Source organism: Myotis nattereri (genome assembly GCF_964212035.1).
Source record: "Myotis nattereri genome assembly, chromosome: Y".
NCBI lineage: Eukaryota > Metazoa > Chordata > Mammalia > Chiroptera > Vespertilionidae > Myotis > Myotis nattereri.
This window is the reverse complement of record NC_138094.1, coordinates 34,525,206-34,548,058: the sequence shown is the minus strand read 5'-3', so window position 1 is coordinate 34,548,058 and position 22,853 is coordinate 34,525,206. Positions and strand designations below refer to the sequence as shown.

General features: G+C 42.8%; 1 protein-coding gene across 1 annotated transcript in view; it reads right to left on the bottom strand.

Moving 5' to 3' along the window:
• LOC308512431 (centriole and centriolar satellite protein OFD1-like) overlaps positions 1 to 19,867 on the bottom strand; it is a gene marked incomplete at both ends in the record, with an annotated part of 60,977 nt that extends 41,110 nt beyond the window's left edge. The window contains 8 exon segments of the mRNA XM_081082185.1: positions 9,691 to 9,730; positions 9,732 to 9,769; positions 9,773 to 9,853; positions 10,479 to 10,615; positions 11,856 to 11,955; positions 15,033 to 15,080; positions 19,094 to 19,192; positions 19,796 to 19,867. Coding sequence (XP_080938311.1) covers positions 9,691 to 9,730; positions 9,732 to 9,769; positions 9,773 to 9,853; positions 10,479 to 10,615; positions 11,856 to 11,955; positions 15,033 to 15,080; positions 19,094 to 19,192; positions 19,796 to 19,867 — 615 coding nt within the window.
• Between the last annotated feature and the right edge of the window lie 2,986 nt (positions 19,868 to 22,853).

The window sequence follows — 22,853 nt, the reverse complement described above, 5'->3', positions numbered from 1 at the left end:
TCCAGGGATCTGCTGCTGGAATTCATTGGGATTAGTTGTGGTTCTATTAGAGTTTTCTCCCCATACAAATAGCCTCTTCCCCACCTCTAATTCATTCTCTCACTTTTTTTTTTTCTTCTTTCTTCTCTCCCTTTTCCCAATCGCATTTCGGCATTCATTTTTGTTTTTTCTTTTTCTCTTTAATCTTTTTCTCTTTTTTTCTTCTTTTTCCCCTAATTCTCTTCGCTCAGTGGTCACCTTTATTTGGGGTTATTAATATCGTAAATACATTTGTTTTCGGTGCCTTGTATGTTGTGCCTTGTTGTGTTGTATTTTGTGCCTTTAAATCAACGCATCAGAAAGAGAACTACATAACCAAACACCTGGAGAAGAGAGATCATGGTGAAAAAAAGAACCAACCCACATATGAAAGAAAAACAGGCATCATCAGAAAAGGAAGTAAATGAAATGGAGGCAATGGAGGCAAGCACCCTGTCAAAGAAAGAATTCAGAGAAATGGCCATAAGGTGGATGAAAAGAATGGAAGACAAATTCACCAATATGTGTAGGAACCAAGAGGAAATGAAGAAAAACCAAGAAGAAATGAAAAATGACATCACTGCTATAAAGAACTCAATAGAAAGCATCAACAGTAGACTAGAAGAAGCAGATGACCACATCAGCGAGCTAGAAGACAAGGTAGGAAAAAATACCCAAACAGAGCAGCTTCTAGAAAAAAAAATTAAAAAGCATGAGGACAGCCTAAGAAAACTCTGGGACAACACTAAACGAAACAACATCCAAATAACAGGGGTCCCAGAAGGAGAGGAAACTGAGCAAGGAATAGAAAACCTGTTTGAAAAAATAATAACGGAAAATTTCCCTGAGATAGGGAAGAAAAAACTCACACAAATCCAAGAAGCTCACAGAGTCCCAAACAAAATGAACCCAAAAAGACCGACACCAAGGCACATAATAATTAAATTGGCAAACACCAACGACAAAGCAAGAATATTAAAAGCAGCCAGAGAGAGACAGAAAGTTACCTACAAAGGATCCTCCATCAGACTAGAGACCGATTTCTCAACAGAAACACATCAGGCAAGAAAGGAATGGAATGAAATATACAAAGTCATGCAAAGGAAGGGTCTGAATCCAAGAATACTGTACCCAGAGAGGCTATCAATCAAAATTGAGGGTCAAATCAGGAGCTTCACAGACAAAAACGGTCTACGGGAGTTTATTACAACCGAACCAGCAATGCAAGAAACGCTAAAGGGTCTGCTGTAAAAAGAAAAAATAGGAAACAAAGAAGGAATGCAGCGGTAAAGATCAAAAATGGTGACTAACAAGTTTCTATAAATAATAACTTTAAATGTAAATGGATTAAATGCCCCAGTAAAAACGCATAGGGTAAATGAGTGGATAAGAAAACATGACCCATATATCTGCTGTCTACAGGAAACCCAACTCAGAAAAAAAGATGCACACAGACTGATGGTGAAGTAATGGAAAAAGGTTTTTTAGGCCAATGGAAGTGAAAAAAAAAAAAAGCCGGGGTAGCAATACTTATATCTAACACATTAGATGTCAAAGTGAAGGACATAAAAAGAGATAAAGAAGGCCACTTCATAATACTAAACGAAGGAGTCCAACAAGAAGAAATAACTCTGGTAAATACATATGCACCCAATATAGGAACACCCAAATACATAAGAAAACTTCTGGAGGAGATCAAGGGAGAGATTGACAGCAATACAATCATAGTAGGGGACCTTAACACCCCATTATCACCATTGGACAAATCCTCTAAACAAAAACTCAGCAAAGAAACATCAATCCTAAATGACTCACTAGATCAGATGGAATTGACATCTTCAGAACATTTCACCCCAAAGCCACAGAATATACATTCTCCTCAACTGCACATTTGTCATGTTCAAAGATAGAGCATGCACTGGGTCACAGATAAAGTCTCTTCAAATTCAAGAAAACTGAAATCATATCCAGCATCTTCTCAGACCACAAAGGCATAAAACTGGAAATCAACTACAACAAAAACAATCCAAGAAAATCAAACACATGGAGACTAAATAGCATGCTATTAAGCAACGACTGGGTTACCAGAGAGATCAAAGAAGAAATAAAAAACATCATGGCAACAAACAAAAATGAAAACACAACAATCCAAAACCTATGGGACACAGTGAAAGCACTCTTGAGAGGGAAGTTCAAAGCTCTACAAGCCTACTGCAAGAAACAAGAAACAATGAGAATAAATGACCTAACTCTACAACGCAAAGAGTTAGAAAGAGAGCAACAAAAAAAGCCCACTCTAAGCAGAAGGAAGGAAATAACAAAGATCAGAGCGGAGATAAACAACATAGAGGCCAAAAAAACAATACAAAAGATCAACAAAACCAAGATCTGGTTCTTTGAAAGGATAAACAAGATTGATACACCTCTAGCCAGGCTCACCAAGAAACAAAGAGAGAGGACCCAAGTAAACAAAATCAGGAATGAAATAGGAGAAATAACAACAGACCCCATAGAAATACAAAGGATTGTTAGAAAATACTATGAACTCTACTCCAACACACTAGACAACCTGGAGGAAATGGACATATTCCTAGAAACATACAACATTCCAAAACTTAATCAGGAAGAATCTAAAAATTTCAATAGGCCAATAACTATGGAGGAAATCGAAGCAGTAATCAAAAAGCTTCCAGCAAACAAAAGCCCGGGGACAGACGGCTTCACAGGGGAGTTTTACCAGACATTCAAGGAAGAACTAAAACCTATCCTCCTCAGACTATGTCAAAAGATCCAAGAGGAAGGAACACTTCCCATCTCATTCTATGAAGCCAGCATCACCCTAACACCAAAACCAGATAAAGACAACACAATGAAAGAGAATTATAGGCCAATATCCCTCATGAACATAGATGCCAAAATCCTCAACAAAATCCTAGCAAATCGGATCCAGCAGTACATCAAAAAGATCATACACCATGACTAAGTAGGATTTATCCCAGGGATGCAAGGATGGTACAATATCCGCAAATCAATAAATGTGATACATCACATAAACAAATTGAGAGAAAAAAACCATATAATCATATCAATTGATGCGGAAAAAGCATTTGACTAAATCCAACACTCTTTCTTGATAAAAACTCTCAGCAAGATAGGAATTGAGGGATCATACCTCAACATAATAAAAGCCATATATGACAAACCAATAGCCAACATCATAATCAATGGGCAAAAACTAAAATCATTACCCTTAAAATCAGGAACAAGACAGGGATACCCCCTCTCAACACTCCAGTTAAATACAGTACTGGAATTACTAGCCATTGCGATCAGACAAGAAGAAATAAGAGGCATCCAGATTGGAAAAGAAGAAGTAAAACTGTCCTTATTTGCAGATGACATGTTACTGTACATACAGAACCCAAAAGACTCCATCAAAAAATTATTAGACTTAATAAATGAATTCAGCAATGTAGCAGGATACAAAATTAATGCTAAGAAATCCATGGCATTTCTTTACACCAAAAGTGAACTTACCGAGAGTGAAACTACAAAAGCAATCCCATTTACCATTGAACCAAAAAAATTAAAATTCCTAGGAATAAACTTAACTAAGGAGGTAAAAGACTTATATGCAAAAAACTACAGGACACTGAAAACAGAGGTAGAGGGTAGAGGAAGACAGAAACAGATGGAAGAACACACCGTGTTCATGGATTGGTAGAATCAACATCATCAAAATGTCCATACTACCCAAAGAAATCTATAGATTCAATGCAATCCCCATTAAATTACCAATGGCATATTTCACAAATCTAGAACGAACGTTCCAAAAATTCATCTGGAATAAAAAAAAGATCCCGAATAGCTGCAGCAATCCCGATAAAGAAGAACAAAGTAGGTGGGATCTCAATACCAGATCTCAAACTGTATTACAAAGCCACTGTTCTTAAAACAGCTTGGTACTGGCACAAGAACAGACATATAGGTCAATGGAATAGAATAGAGACCCCAGAAATCGACCCAAACCACTATGCCCAATTAATATTCGACAAAGGAGGCAAGAGCATACAATGGAGTCAAGACAGTCTCTTCAATAAATGCTGTTGGGAAAATTAGACAGATACATGCAAAAAGATGAAACTAGACCAACAACTCACACCATACACAAAATTAAACTCAAAATGGATAAAAGACTTCAATGTAAGATGGGAAACCATAAAAATACTAGAGGAATCCACAGGCAGCGAAATTGCAAACATATGCCGAAGGAATTTATTCTCTGATAATGCTCCTAGGGCAATGGAAACTAAAGAGAAAATAAACAAATGGGACTACATCAAAATAAAAAGCTTTTGCACAGCAAAGGAAACCATCAACAAAACAACAAGACCACCCACTGTATGGGAGAACATATTTGCCAATGATACCACCGATAGGGGTTGAATTTCCAACATTTACAGGGATCTCATGAAACTTAACAAAAGGAAGATAAACAATCCAATAAAAAAATGGACAACGGACCTAGATAGACACTTTTCGAAAGAGGACATACAGAAGGCCGAAAGACATATGAAAACATGCTCAAAGTCACTAATTATAGGAGAGATACAAATCAAAACGACAACGCGTTATCATCTCACACCTGTCAGAATGGCTATCATCAAAAAATCAACAAACAACAAGTGTTGGAGAGGATGTGGAGAAAAAGGAACCCTTCTGCACTGCGGGTGGGAATACAGACTGGTGCAGCCACTGTGGAGAACAGTATGTAGCCACCTCAAAACACTAAAAATGGAACTCCCGTTTGACCCACTGATCCCACTGGTAGGAATATATCCCAAGAAACCAGAAACACCAATCAGAAAGGAGATATGCACCCCTATGTTCATAGCAGCACAATTCACCATAGCTAAGATTTGGAAACAGCCTAAGAGCCCATCAGCAGATCAGTGGATTAGAAAACTGTGGTACATATACACAATGGAATACTATGCTGTGGTAAAAAAGAAGGAACTCTTGCCTTTTGCAACAGCATGGGTGGAACTGGAGAGCATTATGCTAAGTGAAATAAGTCAGTCAGAGAAAGATAAATACCACGTGATCTCACTCATTTGTGGATTATAGAGAACAACATAGACTGATGAAAAGGGACAGATCCAAAGACTGAGAAACAGCAATCAGGGTATCAATCCCCAGAAGGAAAGTAGGGGAGGGCGGGGGTAAGGTGAAGAGATCAACCGAAGGACTTGTATACATGTATATAAGCCAAACCAATCGACATGGACAACAGGGGGATGGGAGCACGAGTGTGCGGGGAGGTTGGGGAGGTTGGGGGTTAATGGGGGGGAAGAGGACACATTTGTAATACCTTAATAAAAAAAAACAAAAAGATATACAGTGCAACAGTGCTCGACGAGACATTCTGCATGTCAGATAATTGATTACAGCACCATATATTTGTTGGTTATACATACTGTTTTTGAATTGTTTTGCACCAGGAGTCAGTGCAACAACACTGCAAAAAGTTAACAGGTAAGAAAACTATCAACCTTTTATAAAAAATGCCGTCATTTATATTTATTTTTGCAGCCTTGTGATGGAGAATCAAAAAAATAAAAAAGCAAGATTGAATGATAAGGGAAGTGGAAGTAGCAGTAGCCGACCCTTTCAAGACATATGCACCGAGATGTACGGGATTGTCAACAGAAACAACAATTCATTGTGCATACTGTTTAATGAAACAGTAGTAAGCAGAACGTGGAATGTAAAGAGACATTTTGAAACTAATCATTGTCAGTTCTTGAAAAAAAGTATTGATGAGAGGAAGGAATGCATTTCTAGGCAGCTACACCTCTATAAAAGTCAATCAAATTCCATCATTAAATTTGTAAGATGCTCTACAAATTTAATATCAGCAAGTTACTATATTGCTCTCTCCATAGCTCAGCATGGAAAAAGCCCTCAGTGACGGAGAATTTAGTAAGGAAACATTTCTAAGAGATGCACCAGCTCTATTTCACGATATGAAAAAAAAGATGATGTTATTAAAAGAATTTCTAAGTTACCACTCAGTAGAAATACTACCAAAGGCAGAATAGCTCTCATAGCCAGTTAGCCTGGAGGCCAAATCACCCCCGGTATTGCTGACAACAATCAAGGCTTAACTACAACAAGACTGCGCACAAAGACCACTAGGGGGTGCACCAAGAAAAGATAAAAAAAATGCGGAGACAAAGAAATAGGACACAAATGTCAGAAATGGAAGATATAGAGCTCAAAACCACACTTTTAAGGTCTCTCAAGAACTGTCTAGAAGCTGCCGATAAACTTAGTAAGGCCCTCGAAAAGACTGGTGAGACCGCCGATAAATGTAGTGAGATCCTCAAGAAATCTAATGAGACCCTCGATGATGTGATAAAGAACCAACTAGAAATTAAGCATACACTGACTGAAATAAAGAATACTATACAGACACCCAACAGCAGACCAGAGGAGCGCAAGAATCAAGTCAAAGATTCGAAATGCGAAGAAGCAAAAAACACCCAACAGGAAAAGCAAAAAGAAAAAAGAATCCAAAAATACGAAGATAGTGTAAGGAGCCTCTGGGACAGCTTCAAGCGTACCAACATCAGAATTATAGGGGTGCCAGAAGATGAGAGAGACCAAGATATTGAAAACCTATTTGAAGAAATAATGACAGAAAACTTCCCCCACCTGGTGAAAGAAATAGACTTACAGGTCCAGGAAGCACAGAGAACCCCAAACAAAAGGAATCCAAAGGGGACCACACCAAGATACATCATAATTAAAATGCCAAGAGCAAAAGACAAAGAGAGAATCTTAAAAGCAGCAAGAGAAAGAAACTCAGTTACCTACAAGGGAATACCCATAGGACTGTCAGCTCATTTCTCAACAGAAACTTTGCAGGCCAGAAGGGAGTGGCAAGAAATATTCAAAGTGATGAATACCAAGAACCTACAACCAAGATTACTTTATCCAGCAATGCTATCATTCAGAACTGAAGGTCAGATAAAGAGCTTCACAGATAAGGAAAAGCTAAAGGAGTTCATCACCACCAAACCAGGATTCTATGAAATTCTGAAAGGTATCCTTTAAGAAGAGGAAGAAGAAGAAAAAGGTAAAGATACAAATTATGAACAACAAACATGCATCTATCAACAAGTGAATCTAAGAATCAAGTGAATAAATAATCTGGTGATCCTAATAGAATCAGGGACATAGAAAAAAAAAATCGTACACCTATGGGTGAGGACAGTAGGGGGTGAGGGTAAGGGCAGAGGGTGGGGTGGGAACTGGGTGGCGGGGAGCTATGGGGGGAAAATAGAGGAACAACTGTAATAATCTGAACAATAAAGATTTAATTAAAAAAAAGGTAGAATAACAGATCTTGACAAAAACGTACAAAGTCAATAAAAAAAAGACTTAAATAGATGTAAATATTTTTTGATTTCTCTTGAGGAAACTACTGATGTCACATCATATGCTCGGTTGGCCATTATTGCTAGATATTCTGATGGTCTCACTATGAGAGAAGAGTTGATAAAGTTAGATTAAGTGCCAATGAGTACATCAGGAAACCAAATATGTAAAGTTGTTATAAAAACATTCAGTGTCCTAAACATTGATATCTCTAAAATTGTGTCAGTCACGACAGACGGGGCACCAAAATGGTGGGAAAAAAGTGGGATTCCTGAAATTGTTTATGGAAGCTATTAAACATCCACTTGCAACTTTTCATTGCATTATCCATCAGGAGGTGTTGTGTGCCAAATCGGGATTCTCTGAATTGAATGATTTAATGTCAGTTGTAACAAAAATTGTGAATTTTATAGCTTCTCGACCCCTTCACAAGCGAGAATTTTCTGTACTTTTACAGGAAGTTGATTCAACCTACAGTGGACTACTGATGTTCAATCGTGTGAGATGGCTAAGTCAAGGAAAACTACTTGAGCGATTTGTGGAGTGCTTTGAAGAAATTATGGTATTTATTGAGAATAAGGATCTGGCAAACTTTCCTCAGATCAATGATCATAAGTGGGTCAGCAATTTGATGTTTTTTACAGATCTCTCTGTTCATATGAATGAACTGAACTTAAAATTACAAGGTTTTGGCAAAAATATTGACGTTATGTTTGGATACATCAAATCTTTTGAAAGTAAACTTAAAATTTTCAAGCGAGATATTGAAACTAAAACTCGTATTTTCCTCAGATGAAAAAGTATTTCGAGAAGGCTACTACAAGTGTAATGGAGTCTATACTTATGTACCAGAATATAGTAAACACGTTCTTTGAAAAGTTCAGCGAAAGATTCAACCAATTTAGAAGCCTAGAACAGACCATTAAAATAATTAAGTATCTGGATGTAGTTTACAGTACTTTGGAATTGAATAATTTCCAATGGATGCAAATTGATGATTTAGAGATGCAACTTGCAGATTTTCAAGGTAGCATTTGGACTCATGTGTTTGTCGACTTAAGGTCGAAACTTGAAAATCTGGAACGAAATCGTCTGAAACATGAAGAGTGCAACTATGAAGAAGAAATTTTGAGTGCTTGCAACAGAGTTCCTGACACTTTTAGCAATATAAAAAACCTAGCGATGGCTTTGCTAACAATTTTTTCATCAACATATTTTTGTGAGACTTTGTTCTCAGCATTAAATAATATTAAAATGAACAAAAGGAACCGGCTAGCATGATGTTAGTGGCGCTTGCTTGGCTTTGAAGTGCACCAAGTATGAACCTGCAATCGAAGAATTAGCAGACAAACTTCAGCACCAAAAAAGTCACTAATTTCTAGTTTTCGTACCATTTGATTATCATTGTTTGTTTGTTTTTTAATTTTTTATTTATTTATTAATTTATTTATTTATTTATTTATTTTATTTATTTTAATTTATTGCTTAAAGTATTCCAAAGGGTATTACATATGTCTCCATTTTATTCCCCCGCCCTAGACAGTCCCCTAGCCTCCCCTATCCCGCAATGTCTTATGTCTACTGGTTATGCTTATATGCATGCATACAAGTCCTTTAGTTGATCTCTTACCCCCCTACCTCCTGCCCCCCAACCCTCCCCGGCCTTCCCGCTGCAGTTTGACAATCTGTTTGAGGCAGGCCTGCCTCTGTATCTATTATTGTTCAAAAGTTTATAATGGTCTCTATTATCCATGAATGAGTGAGATCATGTGGTATTTTTCCTTCATTGACTGGCTTATTTCACTTAGCATAATGCTCTCCAGTTCCATCCATGACGTTGCAAATGGTAATGATTATCATTGTTTTTATTATTATTTTTTCTTAAATGTACATTGTTTTTCTGTTTTTGTTCATTTTATACATATTTTTGGTTGATTTTTCTTTGTTAAATGGCATTTAAATATATAAAATAAATATCAAAAATATAAATCTTTTTTTATTATGGTTGCAAATATCAAAAAAATATATGAATATTTCTATATGTGACATGGCACCAGAGTTAAGTTAGGGTTTTTCAAAATTTTTGACACGCCAAGCTCAAAACGTTCACCATCACTGATCTAGGTCCTCAAGTGTTCCAGCAAATGTCTCATCTCACCCCTGGACTTTTAGCAAATCTACAAGCAGCTGCAGGAAGGAGCCATCCAGTAAATGATTTTAAAATATTGCCTTCTGGTGCTTTTGAATTCTCTCAAGGAACATCTTTTCCCAAGAAGGCTTCCGATCTTGCTTGACAAGCTCTCCAACATCATTCCCAAACCACTAACTCCTCAGACTTTCCTTTCTCTTCCATTTTAATTTGTACTACTTCAGTATTTTTAAAATGCTTCAACTGCAAATTAACTACAAATCATTGTAAATAATAATACTAAACAATTAGTAACAAATTCTCCATGTTTAAGTTCAATATTCATTAATTATACAGGGTATCCCCCCCAAAATGTATATACACTCTAACAGCCGATAGCTCAATTGTGAAAATGATGTTTAATATACACTGCCTTTATAATTATTCAAGGTGTGTTTATATATTTTTGGGACACCCTATATTTATAGTTTAATTCATCTTTGGTCTCATTAACTGTTCCTGTAAAACTCATTCAAAAGGCAAAAAGAAACAACAGCAAGTGGAAAGAAAAATAATAACATGCACAAGAGTACATATCATATTAACTATATAATAAAAGCCATATATTCAAATTGTCCCCTTCACCGGGAGTTCAAGCAGGGGCGGGGCTGGCCAACCACCTGCAGCCCGTCCCCTGAGACCAGCCCCACCTGGCAGCAGGTGGCCAGGGAAAGGGAGGCCCCACCAGCAGGTAGCTACTAGGGAACCTACACATGCCCTGGGCCTCTAGTTTATTAAAGATTCTAGATATTTTCCTATATACCTAAGATTAAGAATGAAAAGATAAGCAAAAATATCACTTTTGTTAACAGCAACAAGATAAACTTACCCTTTCATGCATTTCTGCCTGAAGCTGCTGTTCTAGTTCTCTCTTATATTCATTTAACTTTATTTCTAAAGTTCCTAATGTTGGATGCTGAGGGTAAGCACCTGAAAACTGATCATCAATATGTTGAAGCTTCTCAGCTATTAAAAAAACACAAACAGGGCAGAGGACTCAGGGTAGGTGAGCAAGAAGTCTGTTCAAAAGCAAAGAGTACAGGGATACGGACAGGGGGCATCTGCAATTTACTCTGAACCAATTCAAAAAATTGAGATAGATTACTGGATGAACAGAAAGTGATCAAGCAAACATAATACAAACTTACTGGTGAACTGTAAAACTTTCAACTTTTTTGAATGCTGGAAAATTTCCATCATAAAAGTCAGGGGAAAAGAAAGCAAAAGGTAGGTCAGAAAACAATGGCATCTTTTTCCAGTCTCCAAGTGCCAAAGAGTTCTTTTATGGTCTTTGGTGAAAGCTGAGTCACATGTTCAAAACACTGATCTTAAAATGAATCAGAGATTCTTAGTTTTAAGTCTTCCATTTTACAGAGGACACAGGTGCCCACACAGTGTAGGTGACTCCCAGAGGGCTTAGCAACTACACAACGGCATAACTGGGACAAAAGCCAGGTCTGCTATTCCTCTCATTCCAGTGCTCTCTGCAGCAGACCCGAAGCCCTCAAACCAAATGTGGATTAGAATCAAACATTAACAGAGTGCAAAACCCACACGAGAGTGCAATCTCAATCATGTAAACACCAGTGCCCACTAAAAAGTATGCACAGGAAAAAAAGACTGGCAGAATCAGATTAAGATATTTGAATTTATTGTCTAACAAGTTATTGCTTTTAATGAGTAAGGAGGAGCCAGGATTAATCACAGCATTTTAGCCACCTGTTTCCCTTCTGAGCATACGCCTAAAGGCAGGATGGTACTGTATGTAGAAAGGCTGTCCCATGGAAAAGGATCTGGATCATGGACCAGAAAACTTGGACTCCAGTATCACTTTTCCTTCATCTGGTGACCTTGGTTTCCTCAACTATAACATGAAGTGACGGGCCACTGACTTCTCTAGTTTTCCGCAATGCAAATAGTCTAGGATCTTCTCACGTTAATGGCTATACGATAAAGTTAGATGAGTCACAGGGAAGAGCCTGCCAGTTGAGGGGTTGACCCAACAAACAAGAACATGGGCCTTTGCATCCACCTGGTGATCACAGAGGGAGGGGCAGCACTGAAGGTAGGACTGTGCTGACACAATGGGAAATGAGCACTCCACCTGCACACAGTTTAGGAACACACACAACATAGGAAAGCAGATCTTTTTCTTCATTCAAAAAGAAAATAGAAACCTGGAATCAGGAAAAAAGCCTGAAATTACCAAGAGAGTCTTTGCTAGGCAAAATTGCACTTGTCTGAGGGTCCATGTCACAAGTCTCTTTAGCCTGATGATATTCTGCCATTTCTTTTAAAAACTCCACGAGAAAACCTAAAAAACACAATGTACATAGTTTTGTCTCACAACTTTCATTCAACCATTACTCAGTCACTTTATAAGTTTTGGACTTATGACATTATCCTGTTGTACGTTATATATCTCTTAAGAATAATTTCTGAAGGAAGTCCTTCCCAAGCATGATACAAAAATCTAGAAGTGATAAAGAGAAATATTTAATAACATAAAAACTAAGAACTTATATATGGCATGAAATAAAGTCAAAAGACAAATGACACACTGGAAGAAAATATTTGCTATAATGAGGAGAAAGCACACTAACTTTCATAATATTAAAGAGATCTAATAAATCAGTAAGACAATTTAATGTCGATAAACAAAATCCTAAGAAAATGCAAGTTAATACTAAAACAAAGGGGTCCTATTTTCCCAATAAGACTGCTAAGATTAAAACTCTGATCATACGTGAAGTGCTGGCAAGAAAGCGGGGAAGTCGGCAGGTTCAATCACTCAGGAGGGAAATTTGTTAGTGTTTGTGTATTCAAAAAGACATGTGTTCTTTAACCTAGTCTTTTCACCTCTAGGAATTCACACAGCTACACTTCCACAGGGAAACAAAGAGTGTACACTGCACACCGCTTCTAATGGCAAAACCCAAACAATAAAACAACAAAATCTCAATCAACAGGTGCTTAATTAACTATGCTCTTCATGATTAATTCATTTAAATATATAATACTAGAGGCCCGGTGCACAAAATTCATGCACGGGGTAGGGGGAAAGAGTGGGGTAAGGGAGTGGTGAGGGAGGATCCCTCAGCCTGGCCTGCACCCTCTCCAAATCAGGACCCCTCGGGGAATGTCCAACTGCCAGGAATGGGTCTAAACCGGCAGTCCAATATCCATCTCCCAATCTGGAACCGCTGGCTCCTATCCGCTCACCTGCCTGCCTGATTGCCCCAACTGCTCTCCCCTGCTGGCCTGATTGCCCCTAATTGCCTCTGCCTCGGCCCTCACCAACATGGCTTTGTCCAGAAGGATGTCTGGAAGACATCCAGTCTGATTAGCGTATTACCCTTATATTAGTACTAGAGGCCCGGTGCACAAAAATTTGTGCACTCGGGGGGGGTTGGGGGGGAAGAGGGGATGCCTCAGCCCGGCCTGTGCCCTCTCGCAGTCTGGGACCCCTCGGGAAATAACAACCTGCTGGATTAGGCCTGCTCCCGGGTGGCAGAGGGCAGGCCCAATCCCTAGGTGCAGTCCCTGGTCCGGCTCAGAGCAGGGCCGATTGGGGGGTTGGGGCACCACCCCACGTCACACTCAAGGCAGGTCTGATGGGGAAGTTGCAGCGCCACCCCCTGTCACGCACAGAGCCGGGACAATCAGGGGCTTTGGGCGCTGCCCCCTGTCACGCACAGAGCAGGGCCCTAATCTGTGTGTGACAGGGTAGAGCCATAACCTCCCCATTGGCCCTGCCCTGAGTGTGACAGTGGCAGCGCCCCAACCCCCTGATGGGCCCTGCACTGTGTGTGACAGGGTGCGGCGCCCCAACCCCCACATGGGCCCTGCTCTGTGTGTGACGGGGTGGAGCCGCAACCTCCCCATCAGCCCTGCCCTGAGTGTGACAGGGGGCAGCACCCCAACCCCCCAATCGGCCCTACCCTGAGCGTTACTGAGGGTGGCATCACAACCCCCTGATCGGCCCTGCTCTGAGTATGATGGGGGGAGCTCCCCAACCCCCCAATCGGCCCTGCTCTGTGCATGACAGGGGGGAGCTACCTAACCCCCTGATGGGCCCTGCTCTGTGTGTGACAGGGTACGGAGCCCCAACCCCCCTGATGGGCCCTGCTCTGAGCGTGACAGGGGGCAGTGCCCCAAGCCCCCAATCGGCCCTACCCTGAGCGTGACTGGAGGTGGCATCGCAACCTTCTGATCTGCCCTGCTCTGTGCATGACAGGGGGCGGCGCCCCAACTCCCCTGTCTGCCCTGCTCTGAGCCCGACCAGGAGCTGCGGTGCAGGCATCTAGGGATTGGGCCTGCCCTCTGCCACCCGGGAGTGGGCCTAAGCCAGCAGGTCGTAATCTCCCGAGGGGTCCCAGACTGTGAGAGGACACAAGTGGGGCTGAGGGACACCCCCCACCCCCGCGAGTGCACAAATTTTTGTGCATCCGGCCTCTAGTAACTATGTAATTGACTAATGCTCAGGCAAACTTAAATACAGCATATTTAAGTTTCAAGTTTTTCAAATACTAACACTGTTCAAGATTTCTTAAAACTTCTGAATAAGAAACTTTTGGACAACTACAGCTAATAGAAAGAGAATTAAAACATAGGGACAACATAAAGAGTGCACCCTAATGTTAATTATGGATTTTAGGTGACAATGATGCCACCATGTAGGCTCATTGACTGTATAAATGTTGATCATGGGGAAGGCTGTGCATGAAGGAGGAGGAGACATACAGAAACTCTCCGTTCTGTTCAATTTTGCTATGAAGCTGCTCTAAAATATTAAGTCAATTTAAAAAATATATGGAAAGTTTGCTATATCTGCCTTTAAGATAAAATGTAACTAATATGTTCAAAGGCAATGGTGTAGGAATACAGTTAAAATAATTAAGAAGTGGTAAACATATGTTTTAATACTTGAGGATTAAAACAGGTTTCAAAAAAAATTAATGTATTCTTTATTTCTCTTATCTAAAGAGCACATTTTAGAGATCTAGATTTACTGCCCTGTGTTGCCATCTTGAAATCCTGTGACCTTAAGCAAATTACCCACTTCTGCAGACTCTGGTTTCTCATGTGGGACACAGGTATACCTGCCTATTAAGAGGGTGCTCCTGCCCTGGCTGGCTTGGCTCAGTGAATAGAGCGTTGGCCTGGGGACTGACGGGTCCGGGTTCGATTCCAGTCAAGGGCACATGCCCAAGTTGTGGGCTCAATCCACAGTAGGGGGGCATGCGGGAAGCAGCCAATCAATGATTCTCTCTCATCATTGATATTTCTCTCTCTCCCTCTCCCTTCCTCTCTGAAATCAATAAAATATGTTTTAAAAAGAAGAGGGCACTCCCTTCCACTGAAATGGTGGAGGACTTCCACTCAATACAGGGTGCATCAATTCGTGAATGACCTGCTTTCTCAGTTGTGTCTAGCTCAATGACAAAAAAGAAAAAAAACAAAAAAAAAACAAATGGGAACAAACTTTCAGGTTTGCTGCACTAGGAATACACAGATTTGCCACACAAATTAGAATCGTTTTATTAGAATCGTTTTATTTAGGCCTGCTCCCGGGTGGCAGAGGGCAGGCCCAATCCCTAGGTGCAGTCCCTGGTCCGGCTCAGAGCAGGGCTGATTTGGGAGTTGGGGCGCCGCCCCCTGTCATGCACAAAGCAGGGTGGATTGGGAGGTTGTGATGCCACCCTCAGTCATGCTCAGGGTAGGGCCGATTGGGGGGTTGGGGCACCGCCCCCCGTCACACTCAAGGCAGGTCTGATGGGGGAGTTGTTTTAGATCCATGGCCAAAAGTTAGTACTACTCTGCTGCACACTTTGTCTTACTCTATGAGATAAGCAGCCCATGGATTCTGGCCAGAGAAGCTGTTTTCACCTGCTTCCAAGTGAATTGCTGCTTAGTCAGAACACATGAAGACTCTAACTATCTTCCCTATGAGTCCATTTCAGCAGTCTTTGATTCAGATAGCATGTATAAGAGAAAATTCTGTTGCTTCCTCAACTCTCTGTGGATTGATGAAGAATATGAAAATAATATTGGAAGAAATATTGGGTGCTGGTTTCGATTCTGGTCAAGGGCACATGTCCAGGTTGCAGGACACCACCTCCAGTTGAGGGTGTGCAGGAGGCAGCTGATCAATGATTCTCTCTCATCATTCATTTTTCTATCTCTCTCTCCCTCTCCCTTCCTCTCTGAAATCAATAAAAATATATTTTTAAAAATGCACTTCCATATATATTATTTACATCTCAAGGCACTGTGAAATACAGTAATTTTCCCACATTTTATAAATATGAAAACTTAGGTTCAAAGTGGGTAATTTTCTTCAAGGTTATAATGTGTTAGTTTTCCTTTGAGTTTTAAGAAAACCTCTAAATTAACTGAACTACTGAATATTGTCCTAATCTACTTTGCATATAATCTGGAAACATATTAATTGAGCAGAGCTCAAGACTATGTTGCCTATATCCACGCAACGTATTCATATCAATACTATACAAGCAGGAAACAAATAGAGTTGCTATACCTCTATCTTCTACCCTACACCTGAAAAGAACAAGAGTATATAAATGCAAGTTCAGAACAGTACTTACACATCAAAAATCCTATAGTACAAAAGACATTTATACTGAGAATACACATGCTCTGCCAAAGAGCCTTAAAAAAATGCTTTGCCCTAACCCAGTGGTCAGCAAACTCATTAGTCAACAGAGCCAAATATCAACAGTACAACGATTGAAGTTTCTTTTGAGAGCCAAACTTTTTAAACTTAAACTATATAGGTAGGTACATTGTTATTAACGTAACTAGGGGCCCGGTGCATGAAATTCGTGCTCTGGGTGTGTGTGTGGGGGGAGAGTGTCCCTCAGCCCAGCCAGCTCCCTCTCACATACTGGGAGCCCTCAGGCGTTGACCCCCATCACCCTCCGATCGCCTGATCGGCCCCTTGCCCAGGCCTGACGCCTCTGCCAGAGGTGTCAGGCTTGGACAGGGGACCCCTATTGCCCCCCGATCACTGGCTCTGGCCCCCGCCCAGGCCTGAGGCCTCTGGCCCAGGAATCATGCCTGGACAGGGGACCCCCATCTCCCTCTGATCGCTTGCTCCACCCCCCGCCCAGGCCTGACGCCTCAGCCAGAGGAGTTGACCCTCATCACCCTCCGATCACAAATCACCGGATCGGCCCCTTGACCAGGCCTGAGGCCTCCGGCAGAGGTGTCAGGCCTGGGAAGGGGAACCCCAGCTCCCCACGGTTGCAGGCTCCGCCCCTGCCCAGGCCTAGGCGTCCGTCCCGGGCAGCGGGGACCTGCAGTGGCAGCGGGGGGCGCCGTGATCGTGGGCTTCGCATTAGGCCCAGGCAAGGGACCCCTAGCTCCCGGGACTACCAGCTTTGACCGTGCCCAGCTCCCATTGCTGGCTCCACCCCTACTTCCTGCTATCACTGGCCAGGGCGGCAAAGGCGCCTGATTCTCCGATCATGGCTGGGGGGCAGGCCAAAGGCGGCCCCAGGGCCGCCTTTGCCCTGCCCCCCAGTTCTTAGCTCCCCCCTGGGTTTCCGACCACTGTCAGTGGCAGGGGGCTTCTTCCTGCTTTCCCTTTCGCCTCCCTGAATTGTGCCTACATATGCAAGTTAGCCGCCATCTTGTTGGCAGTTAACCGCCAATCTTTCTTGGCAGTTAATTTGCATATGGCCCTGATTAGCCAATAAAAACGGTATCGCCGTATGCCAATTACCATTGTTCTCTTTTATTAGTGTAGATTAGGATACTCCTAAGGCTTAGGAAGAGCCACACTCAAGGGGCCAAAGAGACGCATGTGGCTCGCGAGCCACAGTTTGGCGACCACGGCCCTAACCGGTTTGGCTCAGTGGATAGAGCATCAGCTTGAGAACTGAAAGGTCCCAGGTTCGATTCTGGTCAAGGGCATGTACCTGGGTAGGGGGTGTGCGGAAGGCAGCTGGTCGATGTTTCTCTCTTATCGATGTTTCTGACTCTCTACCCTTCTTCCTTCCTCTCTTTAAAAAATCAATAAAATGTATTTTTTTAAAAATGCTTATGGCCTTTTATTTTCCAGGACTAAAGGCCTGATGCAAGAAATTAGTGCATAGGTAGGGTCCCTAGGCCTGGCTGGCAATCACGGCTGATCAGGTTCCCTGCTTTCCTGCTCCCTCATGCACCACCACCACGCGGTTCCCCCCTCCCCTGTTCCTGCTTCCCCGTTTCCTTGCTCCCTCAGTACCCCGCCAACACCAGCTCGCTGCCTGCAATTTTCTGTGCGACCCCCCGATGGTCAGCGCACATCATAGCGAGCAATCGAATTCCCGGTCTCCTGGGCTAACCTCCAAGGAAACACTTTGCATATTAGCCTTTTCTATATAGATAAAGTCATACAAGAATGTAAGAATGCCACGTAACCTAGGCAAAAATGAGAAATGCAACTGAAGGATGCACAGACCTGGTTATAACCTATTCAGCATTTATATTTCAGATATACTTCTGAAATATATGTAGTAATGAAAACACATTTAAACCAATTCTATTCCTGATGTTACTTTACATGTAAAGTGTATTAGTAAATTATTCTCTGCCAAGATTAAACATTCACCAGGGACTGCTACATAAATTACCCATACATCCAATCATGGGACACTTAAATGGAGGGTTTCAAGGAACTTTTCGGGTCACAGGAAAATGCTCACTATACAACAGTGAACTAAGAATACACACACACACCACTGTGCCAATAATAGCTGAATCAGAAAAGACTCTCTTCCTCTATGTTTTTATGGGTTTTTCAGATAGGTATAAAGTGTTCTGTTTTGTTTTTTAAGTTACGAAAACAATGGGGGAGAAGGAAAAACTCAGTATTTCCCCTGATAAGTGTAAAATACACGTCTAACTGTATATAGTAATGAAAACACATTTGAGGTAACCCTACTCCTTGCTGTTAATTCATACTAATACGTATGTGCTGCCCAAGTGAAACCTTCAGAGCTTTCATTATATTTTAAAGAAAAAAGCTGTCATTCTCCAGACTATTGTACTGTAAGCAGCACACAATGCTTATTATATTGTCTCAATATCCTTCATCCAAACATGACTATTACAAAACCACGTATTAATTCAAGAACCTACAAACCAGTTTCACAAAACTTGCCTTGTTGCTAAAATGTTTTCATTTTATACAGCTACTCGCTCCTACCTGAATGCCAGTCAATAAATCTATTTGAATATGAAGACCGGGCAAACTCTCAACCGTTTGAGAATGCTCTCCAGGATAACGAGTTCTACAAAACATAAAAGCGTCACTCCCCAATACCACCTGCATATCATATTATTTTTAAAACCAAGACCCAGTGGGTTTAAATGCGGACTCCCTGTTACCGCTTCCACTTGTAAAAGTTACAGAACAGATATGCCTCAAGCCGACACCTTGAGGGAGTCCAGGATACCTCGGCGCTTGAAGGTCTGGGACAGCTTTGTGCGTAGTTCGTCTTGACTCAACACGTCATATTTGGGGGGCACGGTGAGCTGGAAGAGAAGATGCCAACGGTTACCAGGCAGGCAGAGGGCACGGGAATTTCTGAAGACGGAACAGTGGCTGACCTTCGGGAAAGCGGGAAAGCACGAAAGCCCAGCGGGGACGGCGCTTGCACGACAACAAGCAAGAAGGTTCGCCTCCTCACCCGCGCACCGGGTTGGTGCTTTAACGGAAACAAACAAGATGCTACATCTCCTCACGTGTGCTCCCGGTACTTTTTCCTCACCTGTCCTCAGAGCCCAACCGCGGGCCGGGAATCAAGAGGAACGGGTATACCTCAAGGCTCTCCCGCCCACTCGAACTAGGAAATGGCGGATAAACACATTTCCTCCCCTCGGCTTGCCACGGGTGAGCGGGTTGTGTACCGGGCGCGACTCTCACCAGCGGCTGGAGAGTAGAGATACGGAGCGAGGCTGTGAAACCCGCGGCCCTGGAAGTGGAGGCACCTCGCGGCGGGTGGGGGCCTCACAGCCGATCCCGCCCTCTCCCCGAGACCCAGCCAGCCCAGCACGGGAATCCGGGAATCCGGGAATCCGGGAACCCAGAGCTTTACAGCCAAGTCAATGCCAACAACCGCCGGAAGCTCCGCCCACTTCTCGCGAGAGCTTGGCCTCCGAGTCCCGCGAGGACCGCTGGGCTAGAGCGGGGATTGGAGGAGAAGCCATGTGCTCTGCACCACATCCGGGGCCTGCGGGATCTGGGTGTTAACCCTGTGTCTTCATCCTGTTGGGCCTAGGGCGCTGGACCCAACCTGGCTATCCCCTGGCCAGCTGGTCCCATCACAGCCCAGGCATTGCACCCAGCGAGCTCCGCCAGCTCGGGCTTTGCCACGCAGTAACCACGGCACTGTTGCCTTTTGGGACCCGAAAACCCTTTGTAGGGGGCTCCGTCTTGTGCACCGCCGGGTGATTAGCAGCATCCCTGGCCTCTCTGCCCACTAAATGCAGCGCCTCTTACCAGTTCTGACCTTACTGAATGTCTCAGACATTGCCTGATGTTCTTGGAGAGGCAAAAGTCACTGGTTGAAAATCAGTGAGCTAAACTTTAAGTATCTACCTTTTTATCGTTTTTTGGTTTTTGGTTTTCTTTGTACCTCTCCCAAGGAGTAAGGACATATTTTCCATTGATTTTAGAGACTGGAAGGAAGGGGGGGTAGCAGAGGTGGGGGGAGTCAGAAAAACACCAATGTGAAAGAGGCATCTATAGGTTGCCTCCTGCAGCACCCCCATTCCACTCCACTGTGGGCTTGGACTTGCAACCCAGGTATGTGCCCTTGGCCAGGAATCCAATAGGTGACTCTGCTGCTCAGGTTGATGCTCTAACCACCGAGCAACACAGGCCATGGCAAGTACCCACTCTTGTGCATACCAAGGAAGATAAAGGTAAGCTGGCTTACCAAGATGCTGTGGGTGAAAGGGGCCACATGGTAACCTGACAAGCTCAGGGAAGGCCTGTATGATGGTCTTGCAAACTCAAAGACCTGAAGTAACCACAAAGGACGATCGGAAATTAAACTTTAACCAAAAGCAGTAATAGTGGGTAGTTACATTCTAGGACAGTATCTTCACTGAGCCTATCTGTCTTTTTGCATCTATAATAACACTAGAGGCCTGGTGCATGAATTTGTGCACATTGAAAGGAAATTAATTAGAAGAAATATTTTAATATCCCTGTTCACCCTTTCTCAATAATAGAAGTGTCAACCAAATTCATGATCGACAATGACAGATTGAAATGCATGTGATTGCTGCCAATGAGAGCTTTATATGTATCATCCATGTGCGAGTCAACTTAGCCTTTTATAGATATAAAACAAACTTGTTAATTAGAGCTGTTTCTGATTTAGCTAAACTTTTTCCAGCCCAGTGAAGCACTCCAACTTCTTTTCAGGTAATTGTCAGCAACACAGCAGTAAATATCAACACAAAGAAGCACATTATTATTGTAGATCACGCAGGGAGAACAAAGGGTAAAATATTTAATTTGCAGCAGTGTTTGACTATATTTTGTGCAGTGAAAAAACCTGAAGTCATTTTTAAGGTCCACCATTTCTTTTCTTTATTTCTTTTTGAGCGGGGGAAGGGGGGGTTGGGGGGGGGCACCATTTCTCAATTCTTTTCAGTTGGGTCGAGTTTCTAAACTTTCTAAATCTTCATTTTCTGTTTAATGAAAAGAAAATAGGATTCTACCAAGTCTCCGATCTACCTACTCCACGACTTGTGTGAGGATCAAATGAGATGAGGCACAGGAAAATACTTCACAGACATTTGGTTAACTGTGAATGTTTCTACCTGGCTATAAAGCAACTTGTGTTCCTGGGCTGAAGAAACTTCTAGGAGGCTAGTCGCTAGGGAGAGGAAGCTGGGCATTGCGACATAACGTATTACCCTGACGGCAGGACACTTAGCATATTAGTCTTTTATATAGATAGACTAGTAGCCCGGTGCACAAAAATTTGTGCACTCGGGGGTGAGGGTGAGGGGTGGGGTCAGACCCCTCAGCCCGACCTGCGCCTTCTGTCATGTTCCTGGACCCCAGCCACTCCTGGCCTAGGCACAGGCCTACAGGCTTGGGGCGGCCTGGCTCCCGAGGCCCCATTGTATCAAGAGAACAAAGTCGGCATTAGTTACTGCTCTCACTGAAACCAGTACACTGCATCTGTGCGTACAACTGCCTTGTTCATGTGCCTGCTTCGCCCTACTGAATTACTAACATCTTGAGGACATTGCTCTGTCTTATCCTGCTTCAACTTCAGTGCCTGGCCTGGTGCCAGGGACCTGAGATGGTTTGCTGAGTGAGTGAGTGAGTGAATAATGGGTGAGTGAATGAGTGAATGAATGAGCGAGTAAGTGAATGAGCAAGCAGCTACGAGGCGGGAACTTCTGCCGCATTGCCATGACAATGCGGCAGAAGTTCCCGCCCGCTCCCAGCTCCCTGCTGCAAACCCAGGGAAGTTCCCGCCCTGCTCCCAGCCACCTGGTGCCCCTCTCCTGGCTGCATAGTTCTCGCCCCTCTCCCGGCTGCCTGATGCAAACCCCGGGAAGTTCCCACCCTGCTCCCAGCGGCCGCACACCCCTCTCCCAGCTGCATAGTTCATGCAGGGCAAAGGCAGCCGAGGTACTCCACCTTTGCCCTGCCACCCGGCTCTTGCCTGCTGCCTGGGTTTCCGATCACTGTCAGCGTCAGGCAGCTTCCTCTGTCCTTCCCCTTTCGCCTCCCATCATTGTGCCTATGTATGCAAATTAACCGCCATCTTTGTTGGCAGTTAATTTGCATATCGCCCTGATTAGCCAATGGGAAGCATAGCGGAGGTTCGGTTAATTACCCTTTTGTCTTTTATTAGCTAGGATACCCTTGAAATATCTGGGTAACTTGTAACTTCCCTTTTTCTGGGCCCCTTGTGGCACAACCTACTGTGCTTGGGCTCCCGGACAGTTACCACTAATTCCTTCATTGTTCTCATGTTTATTGTTGACTGTTGGCTATCCTACACCCTTCTAAGTATGTGTCTATCATTTTATTTTTTATCCAGTCCCACAGGTTCTCTCCCTCACCCCCAAGCCCCCTTTGGTTTCTCCCGCCTCTCTAATGTATCACCAATGAATTTCTTGTAACCTACCTATGTCTCCTCCTTTGGTTGTAATGTATAAA